Source organism: Equus caballus, chromosome 2 (genome assembly GCF_041296265.1).
Source record: "Equus caballus isolate H_3958 breed thoroughbred chromosome 2, TB-T2T, whole genome shotgun sequence".
Taxonomy (NCBI): domain Eukaryota; kingdom Metazoa; phylum Chordata; class Mammalia; order Perissodactyla; family Equidae; genus Equus; species Equus caballus.
In genome coordinates, this window is record NC_091685.1 from 96223069 (window position 1) to 96241564 (window position 18496).

Consider the following 18496-nt stretch of genomic DNA (forward strand, 5'->3'; position numbering starts at 1 on the left):
CTCTGCATTGTCACCGAGCTTGGGAGTGGTGTCAGGGAGGGCTTAAGAGCACTGGGCTATGGCAGCAGGCTCAGAAAGTTCAGGAGTCTGGGGAGTAACAGTGTTCAGCAGCATCCATTCAGTTGTCTCCATCTCATTTGTCAGTGTCCCAGGTTTTCCCAAACTGTTCTTTGACCTTTCATAATAGACCCGCGTTGATGGGCAACTGTCTTTGAAGTTTATCTATTCAGACTATTATCCTGGGCTTTATCCTCAGCTTTCTCAGCCCACCTGCTGCAAGAGACGAAAGCTTTCTCGTATGCATCCAGAGGCCCTCTGGCTTTCATGCCTGGCTTTCCATTGCCTGTTATTGCCCTCAGCTGTTCATTATGTTTCCATAGAATAAGAACAGCTTGGCAATAGCCATCAAACCCTGTTATCCTCATAGCGCCAATTTTCTCCATACTTCTCAAATGCCAGCCTGTCCAATAATGCATTCCTTTCTACCACACCATCCAATTCATTGCCAGCATAAGTTGTAACACCTGGAACTTGTGCCAGTAACTGTCCATTTCCCACCTACCATGAATGATGGGGTCTGGCTGCATAACTTTGTGTCCACCACACTATTAATCTCTGCTACCTATTTCGCATATTAGACAAAAAAATGAAGCAAAATTTATATTAAAATATTGGAATGCTTTCCAAAATAAGTTTAAAAGAAATGAGAACAATAAATTAAACATCAAAAGTATATAAGTGAAATACTAGATTTATTCAAGAGAAATGAAATTTCCTGGGTAAAGCATCTGTGTAATAATGCTGTTTCTGTGTCTCTGAAAAACAGCTATGTAGCCACCTTTGTCTATAGATTAGGCATTAATAATACATACTGTTCAGGACAGACACTGTGAGGAAAGGAATGAGTCAATTGCTAAAACATACATATCATGACTACTTAAGATAACATGAATAGTTAATGAAAATTTAGCATATAGCATCTGACTTTTATCCTGTGGACATACAAGGAAAAATACAATAATTCATTTTACCCATTCATTGTACAAAATCAGACAGAATGAATTTATAAGCAGTTTTTTTAATAAAAACAGCAATTTAATTCAAACAAATATATTACCATCCTATTCCTTTATCCTGTATATGTATCTAATTGGCAAAACCTACTAGATTACTGAAATCAGTAAAAATCTAATCCATGATGCTTCAATTGCTTGGATCAACAAACATCCTACATTTGAAATTCATTTTTCTTATGCTATAAGCCTGATTATCAATTCCTATAAAAATGCTATGCCCTAGTAAGTGTGACGAGTCTTTTGCACAAGTCTAAGTAACAGTACTTTTGCACACCCACACACACTCCATCAAGCACACACATCCCTGCTCCTCTCAGACAAGGTCACAGGGGCAAGCAGCTCCCCTAGCTCTCCTGCTCCTCATAGTGAGCATAGCCACTGGCATAGGTCCTTCCTAAATTCAAATTAGTGAACAAATCTGACGACTCAGCATCTGAATCCTTTCCACCTTCATCTTCCTCCTCTTCATCATCCTCTGCTTCATACTCATCCTCTTCCTCATCATGGTAGCTGTTATCACCATACTTCTCAGAGGAAAGGTTCTTCCAATAGGCATCATACCCAGAAGCTCCATCTCCCTCTTCACCTCCGGTCTGCCTACCAAATTTCAGGGAGCGCGCTACAAAAGACAGATATGTACACGGCACTCGTCAGTTCCACTTCTCTACACCCTCACTCTCCTCTACAATATTTAAAATTACATACACTTGATCGGCTGCTTCTTACTCCCAAATGAAAAAGTAAGCCACATTTTCCTAATTTCCCCACTTAATATTTAACTGGAAACACAGGAGACCTTAAAAACAACAATCAGTTCTGTCCTCCTCAGAGTGGGGTCTACATACACACCATATATAACAAATAATAAAGATGACAGTGTTATTTTATTAAACCGAGAAAAAGCTGGAAAACAAAGTAAGAACCACAGTACTCTCCGAACATAAGTTAAATAAGGCATGTTAAAAACTCAAATGCCCTTCGTTTGATTGATCAATTAAATGCTTATTTTCAAATCAGAGAACAGTTGATTTCATATGTCATTACATTTTTCCTGAGAGCTGTTTTATAATTCAGATGTCCTAGAAGACAAAGCCATTCATTTCTTCTGCCTTAGTAGCAACACAAAGTTCAGTGCAAAAAATTAGCAAAATCATCAGTCTCACCTCATTGTACAGCTATATCTTTGATTAAACAAAGTACTGTCAATCATTTAGAATTATGGTTCCCTTCTGATATGTTTGGTAAAGAATCAAATTCTCTAACAAAATCATGACTGCATTACTATAAGCGTGCTTGTAGTAGTCTTATTCCTTCATAGAAAACTTCTGTAAAAGCCACAAAACAACTTCCTATAGTAGTGATGTATCACATAATAAGCATAGCTGCGCAAATACCACACACCTAGGAATGGCTTCAGATTGAACCCCAACTTCTGAGTACTGAAGACTACTAGCACTTGAATATTAAGGATTTATAACTACTCAATTATTTAAAAAGGAAGCCTCAGCAAAAACAGAAAAATCACTCTTTTCGGTCTTAAATTTCAGTACTCACTATGTCATTAACTGAAGCAAATGCCAAATATCAAAATGAATGATGGTATATTTCCTAACTTAAATTGAGAAATTTTACCCACAAATTTTCAAAGGCTGTAAAATTCCACTTGCTTAAGAGAATGCATGAATCTTTTCAAATAGGAGGAAGAGGCAAAAACAAAAATAGAAAGTGAAAAACAGAGAGAAATCCTGTCTAAGCACGAAAACAAAATCACTCCAGTGGTATTTTAAGAAGAGCCTTACTTGACATGCTAAGATCCTTAGTTTCCTGAGTTTCATGTCCACATTTTGGGCAGGGAGGCTGTTTTCCTTTTTCTTGCTTAAACACCTTGCTCCTTGTATGATCATCACAGAAACAAGCCTACAGAGGAGAAGTAAAAATAAGTAAACAAATCAATAATTCAAAAAATATACAAAGACATCATTCCATATTTCAAGGAAATTTAAAGATAAAAGTTTTGTTAGGGAAGAAATTAAGAGTTTTTTGGGACTGGCCACACTCCTGACTTGAATGTCTTAAAGGAAAGAGTCTTTGCAAGGACTCCTCTGAACTATGACCTATCACAAGGCAGAAACTACACACAGGGTACGACACGTAGACACACTTATTCATTCCTAAATATATGAGTATTCACAAAGCCCCTGACAACATAATGGTGACCAGCCTATCTACCTTCACGGAGTATACAGTCTGAATGGGGACACAGACAAGGGCAGAGGCCATTACAAGACACTATGCATTGGAAGGGAAGTGCAGAGGAGGCACGCTAAAGCAGATGTGGGATTCAGGAGAGGGTGCCCGGGAGACAGGAAGTCTTAGCTGAGATCTGAAGCAGAAGGGGGCTGCAGCAGGGTAAGCACGGATGCAAGAGGGATCTAAGGCAGAGCGAACAGCACACACAAGACCTGAAAGCCATTTGGTAAAACTGGAGCAGAGATGGGAGAGAAATGAGAGATAGGGTTAAGATGTAAGAACCAGAGAAATGCCTCTGAGAGGAAGTGAGTCAGCTGCATCTGTTTAGTGATCTCTGACAAACAGAAATGCAGCAAACAAGGTCTAAGGAAATAGAACATTATGAAAATCTCCATTTCACTCAAACTCTCCTAAGCAAGTGCATTTTGACGTTAGGTAAACTATACCTCCACCATTTTGGTCAGAATGTTCTCCATAAAAGTGAGGTGTAAAAACACTGAGCTGAGATTCAGAAGACACGTGCACTAGTGTCAACTCTAAGACAAGCCAACTGGATGACCTTTGGAAAGCCACTTTGGCTTTCTCAATTCAATTACACAATCTCTAAAATAAAAGAATTAAACTACCTAATGTTTCAGGACCCTGGTAGATCAATTACAGCTATAAATAATCCAAGGGCAGGCGGAGGAGTAGGGGATGAAAAACAAAATCTAAAAATAGAAAATTCACAAGTATACCTTACAACGGAGACAGGAATGCTGACCAAGCCGATTGCATGAAACACCTGTGGGGGAAAATACGTAAAGTCCACATTCAAATTTGGAACGAAAACACTATTTTCCACAGATTTGTACTTGATATACTATGTCAGATCAATTATTAACATTTTTTTTCTGTCTCATAATATAACTTAGAGGATACACAAAATTGAGATGGAATCCCCAACCAGAAGGAAGGAAACCAACAACTACACACACCCAACATTCTTCCACTATTTTGGCTCTAATTAGTCTCCACTCTCCTTCTACTTCTCCAGATCTAGGAGATGGAAACGTCATTAAACTACATTTAGAAAACCGGAATGGTGAAATACCATTTTTTCCATGACACTGGCTGAAGCTCTTCCCTTAATCAAATAATAGTTAAATTTTAAAAGGAATAATTATCTCCATTAATACATATTCTTTCCTGGTGATGCAAGCTATTGTCATTTTTGCATAACTTCTGATAAGAGAATAGAATGCTTTGGTTGGAAAAAGGTGACTGAAAAAAAATAATGTTGAAGTGGGCAGTAAAATAGATGAAAAAAATCCCAAAATATTTTATCCCTACTTCAGTCGGTAAGCCATATTAATCATTATCTATGACTGATGAGGAAGATTCTAAATTTAAGTGCAAATACACTGGAAAAGCCAGAAGGTCTGGCACATACTGAATGTACCAAAAAACGGAAGAAAAAAATAAGTAACAGAGGTATAGACAGAGAAAATAAACTAAGCCTTATCCTGATAAAGCTGAATATAAATTATTAACTTTCAATTCACTTAGAGGTCTTAAAAAAACAGAAAGGAAAACAAATAAAAGGAAGCCTCTCTTTGTAATTCAAATATTTGACCAGACGTTTCTAATTTGCGGATTCTTTTACTTAAGTTTGCCTGATTCATGAGGAACGTTTTCAATGTGAACAGGGAAGATTTTTTTTAAACTCAAGAGATGATGTTCTCAGTTAGGTGTATCATTATTGCTTCTGTCCACCTATCCTGCTTTCTTCCCAGGAATGCCAATAATTTGACTGGATTTGTATTACTTGTCCTACATGCTAATAATAGAAGTTAAAATCAACTGAGTACTTACTATAGATTAGGCACACATAAGCATACCAAATTATTCCAATAATAGCTATTTCAGTCTGTGAAGGACAAAATCAGAAACCGCAATCATTTCTACTTGAAGATGCGCCCAGAGAGTTTCTAGGCTCACTCTTCATTCAATCTAAAGAAAGATAGATTTAACCAAAATACTATAAATCTCTTTCAAATCCAGAGCCAGGACACACAGTGAACGTACAAAGCTCCCAAGCCCATTTCCCAGGGTCAACAGGCATTTCTGATAAGGAGTCTTCCCCTCACCCACCGCCTGAACCTGACATGCCAGAGACATGATCCCAACAAACTGGTGTTGTCTCCCCACCTGCACCTTCACCTCTGGGAACTCAAAGCGGGAGGGAGAGTGCCACGGCCAGTCCTCTCTCCCCAATCCCTCAACCCCACACATACGCACTCAGTTCACTGCCTGATGATGTCTCCCCCCAAGAGTTACAATCTTGGACTTATATAAAGAATGCACTTCTCCCAGATTCTAAAAATAGCTTGACTTTCCTAGTTTTAGATTGGGAAATGGTTTTCTTTTTAAGTCTATCTCCATGTCTTCAGAGTATTTTAAAAGAAAGCAAGTCGGGAATGCATCAAAGCCTGCTGACAACAAGCCATTTTAAATTAGAAGACCATTTTAATTATTTAAAAAAATAAAGGGAGGGGCCACCCAGTGGCGCAGCCTTAAGTTCGCACGTTCAGCTTTGGCGGCAGGGGTTCGCAGGTTCGGATCCCGGGTGCAGACATGACACCTCTTGGCAAGCCATGCTGTGGTAGGCATCCCACATATAAAGTAGAGGAAGATGGGCACGGATGTTAGCTCAGGGCCAGTCTTCCTCACCAAAAAGAGGAGGATTGGCAGCAGTTAGCTCAGGGCTGATCTTCCTCAAAAAAACAAATAAATAAATAAAGGCAGAGGAAACACATGTAGGGCTTTTTCTCCCTTTTAACATCCATTTCACCAATTATGTAGGTAAATAACTTTGTGTGTGTGTGAGGAAGATTGGCCCTGAGCGAACATCTATTGCCAATCTTCCTCTTTTTTTTCCTCCCCAAAGTCCCAGTACCCAACACTATATCCCAGCGGAGGTCATTCTAGTTCTCCCTGTTGGATGGCGCCCACAGCATGGCTTGACGAGCGGTGCACAGATCTGCGCCCAGGATCCAAATCGGCAAATGCCAGGCTGCCAAAGCAGAGCATGCGAACTTAACCATTTGGCCAAGGGGCTGGGCCCAGTAAATAAGCATTTTAAAGAATTTCTAAATACTGCAATTCATAGTTGTAAGGTCAAATCTATAAATGATGACATATGACCAATTAAGGGGTGTAAACAAACTATCTTTGGGGTTCACGGGTTATGATTAGGACAGAATTTCAGAGAAAACGTTTCAAGCATTGGATAGCAACTGATGAAGGAAGAATGACACAGAAAAAATAAAGCACTGAAAAAAGGTAAAGAAAGAGGGTAAATTACACTAGCCAAGGAAACCTGTGAGTCTGCAGTGAGAATGAGTTTAATATCAGGTATCAAAGACATGGTGATAGAATTTATCTTAAAATCCTGTCAATTACTCTGTGTTCATATTTTTCCCTTTGCCTTTTTTACCGAATCACTAAAACTTCTTGATGGAACTATAGCCTTATCACTCACAGCTGCCTGTCTTTGGGGTTCGCATGCTATAAAATACACAAAGCTCTCAAGCCCCAAATAAAACAATTCAAATTTTACATTATTCTTTCTGCAGAAGCCTAAGAATGACTCAAAAATGCTGTATAGAGATGTTCCTTTACCCTTTCAGAATTTCTATATAATATTGCAAGAATTATATATCTATCTACATATATTGCAAGATATAATATATATATCTTAGATTGATAAGTTACCAACTTTAAATTTATAGCTAAATACAAAAATTAGCATTTCATACCAGAACAAAAACCAAATTCAAGGAAGTGAGTATCTGGGGAATTTAGTCTTACCTATGATGGTACCTACTATTTCACAAGGGCTCTCTAAGTGCCAGGGACTATAATAACACTTTATATGGATTCTCATTTTAATTAACTCTTTGAAAAAGAAATTAGCATCTTCTTTTAATAGATAAAGAAACTCAGGTTTAGAAAGATTTCGTGATTTTCCCAAAATCATATAGCCAGTAAGTAGAAGTGAAGTAGTATTTAACTCCAAAATTTGAGTTTTTGAGAATCAACAGAGTAGAAATAAAACGCAAGCTATCTGTAAATATGATACATCAACCCAGTCAGTAACACTGGTTCTCACACTGGAAGATACATGAGAATTACGTGTGAAGGTTAAATACGCATTCCTGGCACTCACCACAGACTTAAAGACAGAATCTCCAGGGATGAGGCCTGGGCACCTGTATTTTTAAAAAACCTGCCCAGGTGTTTCTGATGCCTACTTCCGTCCAGGAATCACTGGAACCAACAAGCGGGAACAAATTAGGGGTGGTATCACCTACTTGGGGGCATTTGGGTGCGTGTGTGCTGGGCCAGGGAGCAGTTGTTATAACAACTTCCAGGTGAAAATGACATTTAGTACTCAGGAACAGGAATGCTACAAGTCCTATAATGCCTGATCAACCCCACAAAATGAAGAATTAACCCAACCAAAATGCCACCTATTGGAAAAAATGGACTATGTGTGCTGAATTTTTTCTAGAAACAGAAAATAGATATTGAGTTAAACAGAGTCCATAAGAGGCTGCAGGAAAAACCAGATTCCTTTTTCATTAAGTTTAACACTTATACCATTAAGAATCTTGGGTATAAAGAATATCTAACACAAAAACTTACATTTAAATGTTTCTGCCTCTAAAACCTGGCAGCTGGCTTGATGTTCAAATTGATCATCTTCACAGAGAAAGTTATGGCAAAAAGAACAACTGAATATTCTGCCTCCTATTGGATTAAAGAACAAAACCCACAAATGTAAATATGATGCACTTTAATTAAAAAAAACTCATATCTATAAAACTGCTCAGAAAAGATGGTAAGTTATTTCAGATTTACACCAAAATGTCACAGCAATTTTCATTCTGCTAAACGCTACAATGAAACCTGCCAAATTGAAACATAAAGCAGTGAACTCCCACTATGCCCCAGCTATTCATACAATACTCACAATGCTTGCCGGTAACCCCCTGCCCCATCTGCTTAGATAAACAATCCCAGCATTGACTATTACTGCTAATATAAATGCCTTTCCCAACTAAATTGATAACCAAAACTGTGCCAGCAGTTAGAATTAACAGTATCCTTAAAAAAATCTGAAAAAGAGGATCCAGACTGTTTCAAAGCCAGCCGTCACTTACAGCAAAGTTCACTGCTTCCAAGCAGTTACTCACCATGGTCCCAGACACCTCGTTCACACTCCACACACTCGGCATCGGTGAGAGGGCAGGCACAGGCATGGGTGCTGAGACACTTCCTACCATGGCAAACCCAAGCCTCACAGAAGTCACATATGGCACCCTGCAACCGAGGGACATGACAAATTCATCTCTGTCACTCTACGGGCTGCAATCATTACTTAACCAATGGCAACCATCAAAATTGTATACATTTAGCAATTTATCAACCCTCAGTGCTAGTGGGTGGCTTCAGCAAAGAAAAAATCGTACTGTTTACTCTAAGCAAAAATCAAAGCAGGTTCTCTGAAAATCAAACTACTTTACCAACAGCTATTTACAACATAAACATCTTAGCTATAAATCAAAAGAAAAAGAGGCAAGGGGGAAACTAAATACTTCCCCTATTAATAATGATTAAAGTCAGTCAAGAAACTGGAAGTGTTACCTTCAAACTGAATTCTAATTCAAATGAAGTGTGGAGTCCACAGTTTAAGCATTCTTGTCTATAGTAATTCTGCTAACTAAAGTGAACTTTTTCAAATACTAATACTTCTGACTTAAGAAAATTCCTCATTATCCGTGTAATTTATAAAATAATCATCACATAGCCTTCTAGAATAACTGAGAGAAAATATTAAACTTCTACCAGCCTCTTTTAAAGCAATTTATGCATTAAATCATTATTATATTTCTTCACGAAAAAAATTACAGTAAAATTCACAGAACTAAATGACAGGGTAAGACTCTCCAATTCCGTATCAAGATAAGATGGTAAGACTATACCTTTCAATAACACAATGGCATCTACAGAACATTAAAAGCTAGGAAGACTCTTAAGGACATGGGACTAGATGGTCTTCCCTTTACAGATGAGGAACAGGGGCCCAAGACTAAGTCCGAATCGCAGGGCCACAGTACAGCAGAGCTGAGATTTAAACCCAGGTCTCCTGCATCTCAATTCAGCATTCTACTACTCAAGACTCCGTAACAAAAGGAGTAAAGAGCAAACAGGATGTTCTCTGGCTGATAAAAATGGAATATGAGTGTAGACAGCAAATCCTCAAATATATCTCTTGGATCACTCAGGATTCTAGCAACAAAGAGATGGCACACTAAACGAGGTAACCCAGGAGTTAAAAGAAATGATTTACAAACGACAGGGAAGGGCTTAGAAAAACATTGAGAGATGACGCAGTTACCATCCCTGCACCTGAAACAAGAGGAGGGGACGGAGTTACCAGAACCCCAGGAGAGAGCCACGTGGAGAGGATTACCTGGCCATGTGGAGAGGACTTGTGGCCAATCCACATCCAAACCAGGACAATCCAGGTAGGGAGCGAGCTGGGAGAACAAACAGCCAGACTGTAATTTCCTCCCAGCTTCAGGTCTCCTGCCAGTAACCCCCACTGGCTGAACCCAAAGGGAAGTCATAAGGTGAGAAAGCCATTGATCCAGTCCACACGCAAAGGTCAGGCTCCCAGGGCAAAGCAGGTGCAGAAGAGTGAAGGGAGAGGGAATCTCAACAGGCAAAGAGATTTCCAGAAAACCATTTTCTACAATTTACAGCTAATGATGAATGATTCTACTTAAATGTTTCCTTTATATAAGAAGAGATCATTCACACTCATACAACTCAGTGAATTCTTTAAAAAGTATTTGATAAATTTAGACATAACAAGCTACCGAGGAAGATTCCAACGGTTTTTGAATAAAGATAACATTGACAATTCTATATTTAAAATAAAGAGGAATTCACAAGATGATTATGAATAATTCTAACTCCTTGCTTTTACAAGACATGCACATATGAAACATATAAAGGTCAGTCTCATGATAGAAAATTATATGTTCTTTGAAAGTTACTATAAATAACATATTCTGCTGGATGTAAAAATAGTATTGCTTTCCTCGTGGACTGAAATTTGGACCTGAGCAGAAAATTACACAACAGAATACAATAAAACTGGTTAAAAGGATAACATTTTTTCAGCGAAAAAGACAACAAAATGCATCATACAATGCAATTGTGTTTTTTATTTAAAACAATAAACTTCCTTAGAAAATTCTACATGTAATGAAGAAATTATGTATAACTCTGGGTTAAGTATGTACTCTTATTTGAAATGTAAAGCTTTAAAAAAACTACTAATCCCAGGTTCTTTTGGAACTAGGTTGCTTATTTCACCAAAAGCTTGAACTTTGGTTAAACAGGGCTTTAGGCATAATACACAATATCCTATGAAGTCTAAGTAAGGTACATTAGAAAGGTACTATTGACAAATGAATTTCTGTTTAAGTCAACATTAAATAAGTTTCCATTCCTTATATGTTTGCTAATAAGAAAAAAGGAAGCAGTCAAAAACAAGTGGGTAATAAAGAAAAATCATACAAAGAACATGCCACAGAAAATCCACATAATTCCAGACTGACTGAGCCAAGGGACAAAGCAATGCTATCTAGAAAAAAAAAACCATTGGTCAGAGTGACTTTTTCTTATCCTTAGAAACCTCCTATTCTAAGAGATGAGGACAGGAAGCTTACCACCATTGCAAGGCCAGTACTGTACACACCAGCATGCTTTATGACACAATCTGAAGACTTCATCATGCATTTTGTCTTCCCTAGTAAAGAAACAAATTTGCACTATTAGTCCTGAAAAGTAGTACATGCAAGTATTCACTAATTCCTCTTTTTATCTAGCCTAAGTTACTACAGAAATAATTTGAAAATAAATGGATAGAAATCAGCACTGTCTACCACTTATGTAACTAAAAACAGAAATGGATATAACTGAGATCTCATTACCTGAGTCAGATCTTTTGAGATCAGAAATTTATTAGTAAATGTCTAAAAACGAATTATATGCTAATTCACGTTCGTACTAATATCAGAAATTGCAGCTCATGCTTTGTTATCTAATGATCATTATTTGTTGTTAGTGCTGTCAAGTTGATTCCGAGTCCTAGTGACCCTGCGCACAGCAGAGCTGAATCCTGCCGGGTCTTTTTGCACCATCCTCTCACCTTCCAGCACCGTATCAGACAATGCTCCACTGCTATTTATAGGGTTTTCATGGCCAATTTTTTCAGAAGTGGGTGGCCAGGTCCTTCTTCCTAGTCTGTCTTACTCTGGAAGCTCTGCTGAAACCTGTCCACCATGGCTGACCCTGCTGGTCTGAAATACCATAGGCGGCACAGCTTTCAGCATCACAGCAACACACAGCCGCCACAGTATGACAACCAACAGACAGAAATGGTCATTATAGCAGTTTGAAATCTTGTGACTTTTCAGATGAATTAAAATAGATTTTAAAAAGCTATGCTTTAAGATGAATTTTACATTTTATAAAGAATAAGTCTGGTTTGAAGCTATTGCTTATTTGTTTCCACAGAACACCTCAAACCAAACCAAACATGATTATACAACTTATCTGGTTCATTGTTTAAGTTTATCCATATGTAAAAATTTACAAACATAGGCCCAAAGTAAACATTCTTCCAAAAGAATTTTCAAATAGTGCCCAAGTAAGCACAAAAGTCAGCAATACAGTGACAGAGCTAAAATCACAATGCGGCCACAAAAGCTCTCATCAAGCAGCAAATCACCAACCAGAAATGCTATCAGGAAATTCACTTATCACATACTATGTGAAGATTAATGGTGACATATTAATCACACATCTCAGGCTCCACAAAGTGGAACACGAAAGAAACAGAAGATGCTCAATTTTCCATTATCTTCAATATCTGAGGAACAAAGCTAGACAACAGGAAATGGGAAGAAAGAAAAACTGGAAATGAGAGGCAGCAGCTACCCAACTGTTCCATGTCTAACACTAAGTACAAGAATCAGTAGGTGGGAAATGCATCCTTGTGTAGCACTACAAAATTCAAGCCCAGACACACAGAAAAGATGGGAAGGTCCTAACACGAACTTAACTACCTTCGTAATCTATTTTCTCACTCTATGTTCATTTGCCCTTTGTAAAATAAGGATATAAAAACTGGCAGATGAGTGGTCTATCTAGGCCAGTATTCTCTTTTTCATTAATTATAAACCCAGGGGCCGGCCCGGTGGCACAGCAGTTAAGTGCACACGTTCCGCTTCGGCCGCCTGGGGTTCGCTGGTTCGGATCCTGGGTATGGACATGGCACCGCTTGGCAAGCCATGATGTGGAAGGCGTCCCACATATAAAGTAGAGGAAGATGGGCATGGATGTTAGCTCGGGGCCAGACTTCCTTAGCAAAAAGAGGAGGATTGGCAGCAGTTAGCTCAGGGCTAATCTTCCTCAAAAAAGAAAAAAATTTAAACCCAAAAGACATCTTTGAATGCTAAAATTATACTAGAAACATTCAGGGATGTAGCCCTAAACAGTTCTAACTGTCTGCAATGTTATCACATGTAAACACACCTAAATGAGCATATTCTAAACTGTGTTCCACCTGAAACTATTACTCCATAACCAAAGGGGCTGTTTGTTCAAATAGAAGTTTAGGGAGTAAATGTGGAGTGAATGAAATTACTCAAGTTTCTTTACTGGGTGTCTTCAGAACCTTTAACATATAAATATATAATAGAAATCTCCCAGATGGAAAGGAGGGGATGAGACTTGCAGCGTTTCTCAAATGTATGCATCGTTTTTAAACATATCTATTAATATCTCAAATATTCTGTGGAAGAATATTTGGGAAACACCAATCTTGTTCTATGAACTACCATTTAGTTTTACTCAGAATGATCATTTACTCTGAATAAAAGTTTCCACTTATACTTGGGAACTGAGCACACGGCTTAGGAACTCTATCGCAATCACTTGGGAACATATGTGAGGAAACTCAAGAACTACATGCTAAGTGCCAAACGGAAAAACAGCTGATCACAAAAACTGGCACCAGGTAAATATGGAACAAAATTATTCTCAATGGTCTATCTAACACACTGCAGTAATGCAGGCAATCTCAGCAGGAATCAAAATTTAGAGAAGTAAACAAATGGGTATCAACAAGACTAAGGTATTACAATTAAATATTCAGGATCACAAATGTTATTAGTCTGAAATCTGATCTTTTAATGTTTAAAGCAACGTGTTGGTAACCTATATCTAAACTGTATCTTAACTCTTTTCCAGGATTACATCAAAGAAACAAAATCAAGACTGGACAGTATGCTGGTAGGCCAAATAACATTTTATGCTATTTTATTAATGGTAAAGCATAACATTATTGTAAACAATAATGATAAACCCACAGGTTCAAACTGGTTAACTGCCAAACAAATTTTTGATAAAAGAAAAGGTATGTGTCCTTAGTTATCATATACTTACCACACTGTGCACAAATTGGTAACTTCTGTACAGAATTACAAAAATAGCAAAATGCTCTATTCTTCTGCCGTCTTGTCATGTAAAATAAAATTTTAAAATACAGTCAATATCAGATAAACGGTCAGAGGGTCTATATTACTACATATAGATAGAAAAAGAAATAAATAAAAATTTACCTCTGACACTTGTCACATTCCTGTAAAATATAAAAACATAACACTAATTTAATACTGGCTGAAGATTGCAGATTTACTTGCATCATAAAGACTATCCTGTTTTTCACGTTAAAATTTAAGTGACACTTTCCCAAACCCTCCATCTTCACCCACATATACAAGCACCTACACATACTTTAATAACAAAGGTATGCTCATGGGTTTATTACACTAGAGAAAGAAGTGGCATTTTCACAAAAGAGGCTAAATACAGCATTAGTTTGTTTTTTCCTTTTTTTTTTTAATTTTAAGGAATCAGACAAATAATACAGAATGGACACAAGCAACAGTAGAGAACACAATATGATGAAGTTCACGGAAAATTCAGAATCCTAAACATGCTATTAAAAGTTCTCAACAATCTGGTCCCCACCCACTTTTTAAACCTCGCTGGCCTAGTCTCCTCAGATCCGAGTCACTATTTGTCAGCTATTCTCAAAATATGTCTTGTACTCGCTCTTTCCATGTCTTACTTATTCTAATACTTTCCCCTGAAAAGTCCCTCCTCCTAACCTTTACCTGTTGGACGTTCTGGTGATGATTCCACACGCTCTGTGAACTGTACCCCATCCGCACACTCAACTTTAGCACCTCTCAGTCCTAATGTACCTTAGTCCTAATTGCACCTTTACTGCAACACTTACCAAAGTCTAGCCGTCTTTATATGTAAGTGAGTTATTTCTTGTTTTGTCTGCCCTATACCCCTCTTCTCTATAAATGACCCTGACACACAGAAGGGAGTCCCCACTGTCCTATCTGTGCTATGTAATCCTGCTCCCCGACCACAAACATTTGCCCTGGGATAGGCACCCACCCAAGTCCAAACTATCAGAGTTCCTTCCCTCTCTGAGGGCAACAATATGTGATGTGAGACATGTGAGCTGCCAATGCCTACAAACCCAAACAAATGGAGCGAGACAACCTGAGAAAACGGAAATGATAAGCAAAAAAGAAACAAAAGTAAAAGATGGAACTATAAGGTTACTCCAGATTCCAGCTGTCCCTGCATCCCAGCTACATCTTTGCCCTTCCTAACTATGCAAGTGAGTCCATTATTCACTCGATAAACTCTATTTCTCCCTACAGTTCAAGTTGGATTTGTCATTTATAAACAAACAAGTCTTAAGTAAAACACAAAACAACTATAAGCTTGTGGAAACAGACTGTGTCATTTATCTATGCATACCCACAGTGCCTAAAATAGGACCTGGCACAGACTAGATACACAATAAATGTTTGCAGAATTAAGTCATATTTAAGTATTCGGTATGTGTTTGATGAAACAAAAGAAGAAAGAGAAGTAGTGGGAATAGAAAAAGCAGAGAGGAATGGAAATAGGGAAATGTGGGGCCACTCAGAAAAACATGGTCAAAGAAAGGAAAGGGGTAATGATGATACAATAATCTTTGCTTTTTTACAACTTTGACCAAAGAAGCCCAGAAATCACGAGGACTAACCGACTGACTCAGTGCAGGGAAATAAGGTAGCACAACAGGAAATCAAAAGAGATGTTGGGAAAAGTGGAAAGCTGAGAAAAGAGAAATCAAATGAGTAAAGAATTGCTAAAAGAAAATGATGAAAAGGCTCCAACTAATAGGACAAATTGAGTTAAGGTATATAAGGGTAGAGAAGCTGGAAGACATCACACAGTTCCTAGCACGTATGCTTGTTCAACGTCTATCACCAACAGCAGCCAAGGTAATATGCTGGGTTTTATAATTAACATAAAGCCAAACAAGAATCATGGCTACTCAGTGTTAAAGAAAACAATGGACATGCCTCTACCACAGATTTCAAATTCAATTAAATATATGCAGCAACACTGTATTCACTGAAATTTTATTCAGATGTTTTTCATATAAATGCTATGTAGTTTTTCAACTATCAATTGCCATCAAAAAAGGCCGTTACCATTGAAGCATTGCACGGGTGTTTGGCTAAATCTATGGTGCTTCTCGAAGCTCTGAGTTGTTTTTCACGTTCCCGGCGATTCTCTGCCTTCTTCCTCGCCCCAGTCTTCTTTTTAGGCATTTCCCCCTCTTTCTACGCAAGAGAAGAGAAAAGATGTAATTGCCTGGTTGCATTTGCTATTTTATATAAACTAAGAAATAGTAAAATGAAGTGCTCTTATTCTCATTAAATTTTAAACTCATCCGTCATTTTGACAGTTAAGTACATTTTAAGCCTTTATGAAACATTAAGCACACACTATCCCAAATAAAATAGACAACTTTTAAAACAAGGCACGTATTTGCACTACCAAACAATTCTAAAAAATGTAAACATCAAACATCTTTCTCCACTGAGAAAAAAAATTCCTCTGATGTTAAGGAGTCTTTAAAAATTACTCTGTACCTAATTTAAAAAACTATTATGCATATATCATTAACAAGATATTATTCAAAAGTATATTAGTGGAGCCAGCCCCTTGGCTGAGTGGTTAAGTTGGCGTGCTCTGCTTCAGCAGCCCAGGGTTTCACAGGTTTGGATCCTGGGCGCGGACATAGCACAGCTCATCAAGCCATGCTGAGACAGCATCCCACATAGCAGAACTAGAAGGACCTGCAACTAGAATATACAAATATGTATTGGGGGCGCTTTGGGAAGAAGGGAAAAAGAAACAAAGATTGGCAACAGATGTTAGCTCAGGTGTCAATCCTAAAAAAAAAGTCAATTAGTTACCTAGTTTATATGACTTTTTTGGGCTTTATAATCAGATGACCTGATGCTGCCAAGACATGAAGTATACATAACAAGTCTTGTTTCTCCTATGCGATATCTAAATCGACCATCTAATAGTGAAGTCAAATGACAACACTGACCACAAAGCCAAACCATTCTCTCTGAAAAGATCCTAAAGGTATTATCTTGCTTTGACTCTGAGAGCCCCCCTTCTCTCTACAAGCAGTGAATATATAACTTTAACAGGGTTCAAATTTATGTTTAAGAGTACATATTTACAATACATACCAAAATAAGGGTTTTACACCAGCTTTCATCACTTAGTTAAAGGAACTACCACATTTAGAAAAACAAGATTTTTACTAAATAACACATTTTTATTTGGCTTTTCATCCAATCTGACTGAAGACTCTAAGTTCGCTGAGGATTCCAGCCCTGTCTTCCTGGACAATGTTTGCCTCCCAGCCCTGGTTGGCGTATATCAAGCACTCAATAAACAAAGAGATACACGAATAAACGAGTCTATGCGCTTGCTCTGAAATACGAATCTAAAATTTCCCGGTCTTTTCTAAGAGTGATTCTCAAAATCCAACTGTAGATGTTCCTAAAAATACAGATTTAGACTTCCAGGCCCTACTCAAGATCTACAAACTCTAAACCTCCAAGGACAGGATCAAGTCTCCCTGGTGACTACGACACATGACCTCCCTGAAGACAAAAACATTCTTACTCAAAGAAACCAAACCGTGTCCACGACACATGGAGAAAGTTCCAAGAAAGCACACCTCACCCAAAAGGGCATATTACAATACAGCAAAATCATGCACCACCTTGTATTTGAAACAATACTTGAAGGTCACTCATAAAGTTTCCTACTTTGGGTTTCAACTCACGTTAGAACGTTCAATCAAAAACTAAGTGATGGGAAGTTGTGAGTTAAAAATTAAGCCAGGAGGTTTGGTTACTTAAGGAACGTCCAATCCCACCAGGTCACCCTTCCAGCATTTAAAATGACCAACTCTACAGGGTGAAAAAAACCTGTACTGCCTTGGCCAAAGGAGTTCAGAAAATCATCACGGGGTGCTCATCGGGATGGATCTTCTGCGTCCCCAGGGGTGAATCCGCTCAGAGAGCTGAGCCTCAATTTTTTTTTTCCCCCAGTTGTTTTGGAAACTTAAGAGTGAATTCTTTTTCTCAGCCTGCTAGGAATTTAAGCCCTTCTCCAGGAACTCTCGGACTTCTTCAGGACATGACCCATGTCACCAAAGGAGGAAACGGGCACAGGGTCACTGCGGCTTTGGAGGGAAAGCCTGCAGCCGGGGGACCCAGCGGGCGGAGGGCGGCGACCAGAGGAGCCCCGGCGGAGGTGCCACGCGGCTCGGGGAGCCGACAACCGTCACCCGCCCGCGGGACACCCTCCCTCGCGCGCCCGGCCGACCTCGCTCACCCTCGCGGGGAGGTCGGGCTCACTCCGGGGACAGAGGGACAGGGAACGTTGCGAGGCCGGCCCGCCGCAGCAGCAGATCCAACTTGGGGACCTCGGCTCCGGGGAAGAAGCCACTAAGAGCCGAGCAGGGCAGACAGAAGCAGTTTCGGACCCTAAAGAGCCGCACCGGATGTCCTCTTACGTCAACAGCGTCCTTACGGCAGCACGTCGACAGACAAGGGCCCGCCCACTTCTGTTCGCCCCGCCCCGGTCCCGCC

At 38.9% G+C, this 18496-nt stretch overlaps 1 protein-coding gene across 3 annotated transcripts; it reads right to left on the bottom strand.

Annotated features, from left to right (window-relative positions):
* Positions 1-735: 735 nt before the first annotated feature.
* Positions 736-18473, bottom strand: ZNF330 (zinc finger protein 330). Of its 3 annotated transcripts, none has more exons than XM_001502220.6 (10): positions 18240-18473; positions 16022-16153; positions 14072-14091; positions 13896-13966; positions 11114-11193; positions 8567-8693; positions 8016-8120; positions 4064-4110; positions 2876-2993; positions 736-1695 (listed from the first exon to the last, which is right to left on the bottom strand). In XM_001502220.6, exons 2-10 carry the CDS (start codon positions 16139-16141, stop codon positions 1421-1423), a joined length of 963 nt encoding a protein of 320 aa, XP_001502270.1. In that variant the 5' UTR covers positions 16142-16153; positions 18240-18473; the 3' UTR covers positions 736-1420. The 3 variants fall into 3 exon arrangements, with proteins under 3 accessions (XP_001502270.1, XP_023492277.1, XP_014593461.1); XM_023636509.2 differs by having other exon boundaries at positions 18231-18443; XM_014737975.3 differs by having other exon boundaries at positions 17831-18392.
* Positions 18474-18496: the final 23 nt, after the last annotated feature.

Bases quoted from the DNA above. Each gene is read 5' to 3' on its own strand.
- ZNF330 (XM_001502220.6), bottom strand. From the start codon at position 16,141: ATGCCTAAAAAGAAGACTGGGGCGAGGAAGAAGGCAGAGAATCGCCGG. The intron at 11,194-13,895 runs GTAAGTATATGA...TTTCTTTACTAG, and splicing joins ACCAATTTGTGCACAGTGTG to GGAAGACAAAATGCATGATG. The intron at 8,694-11,113 runs GTAAGCTTCCTG...CCTCGGTTGCAG, and splicing joins GTACTGGCCTTGCAATGGTG to GGTGCCATATGTGACTTCTG.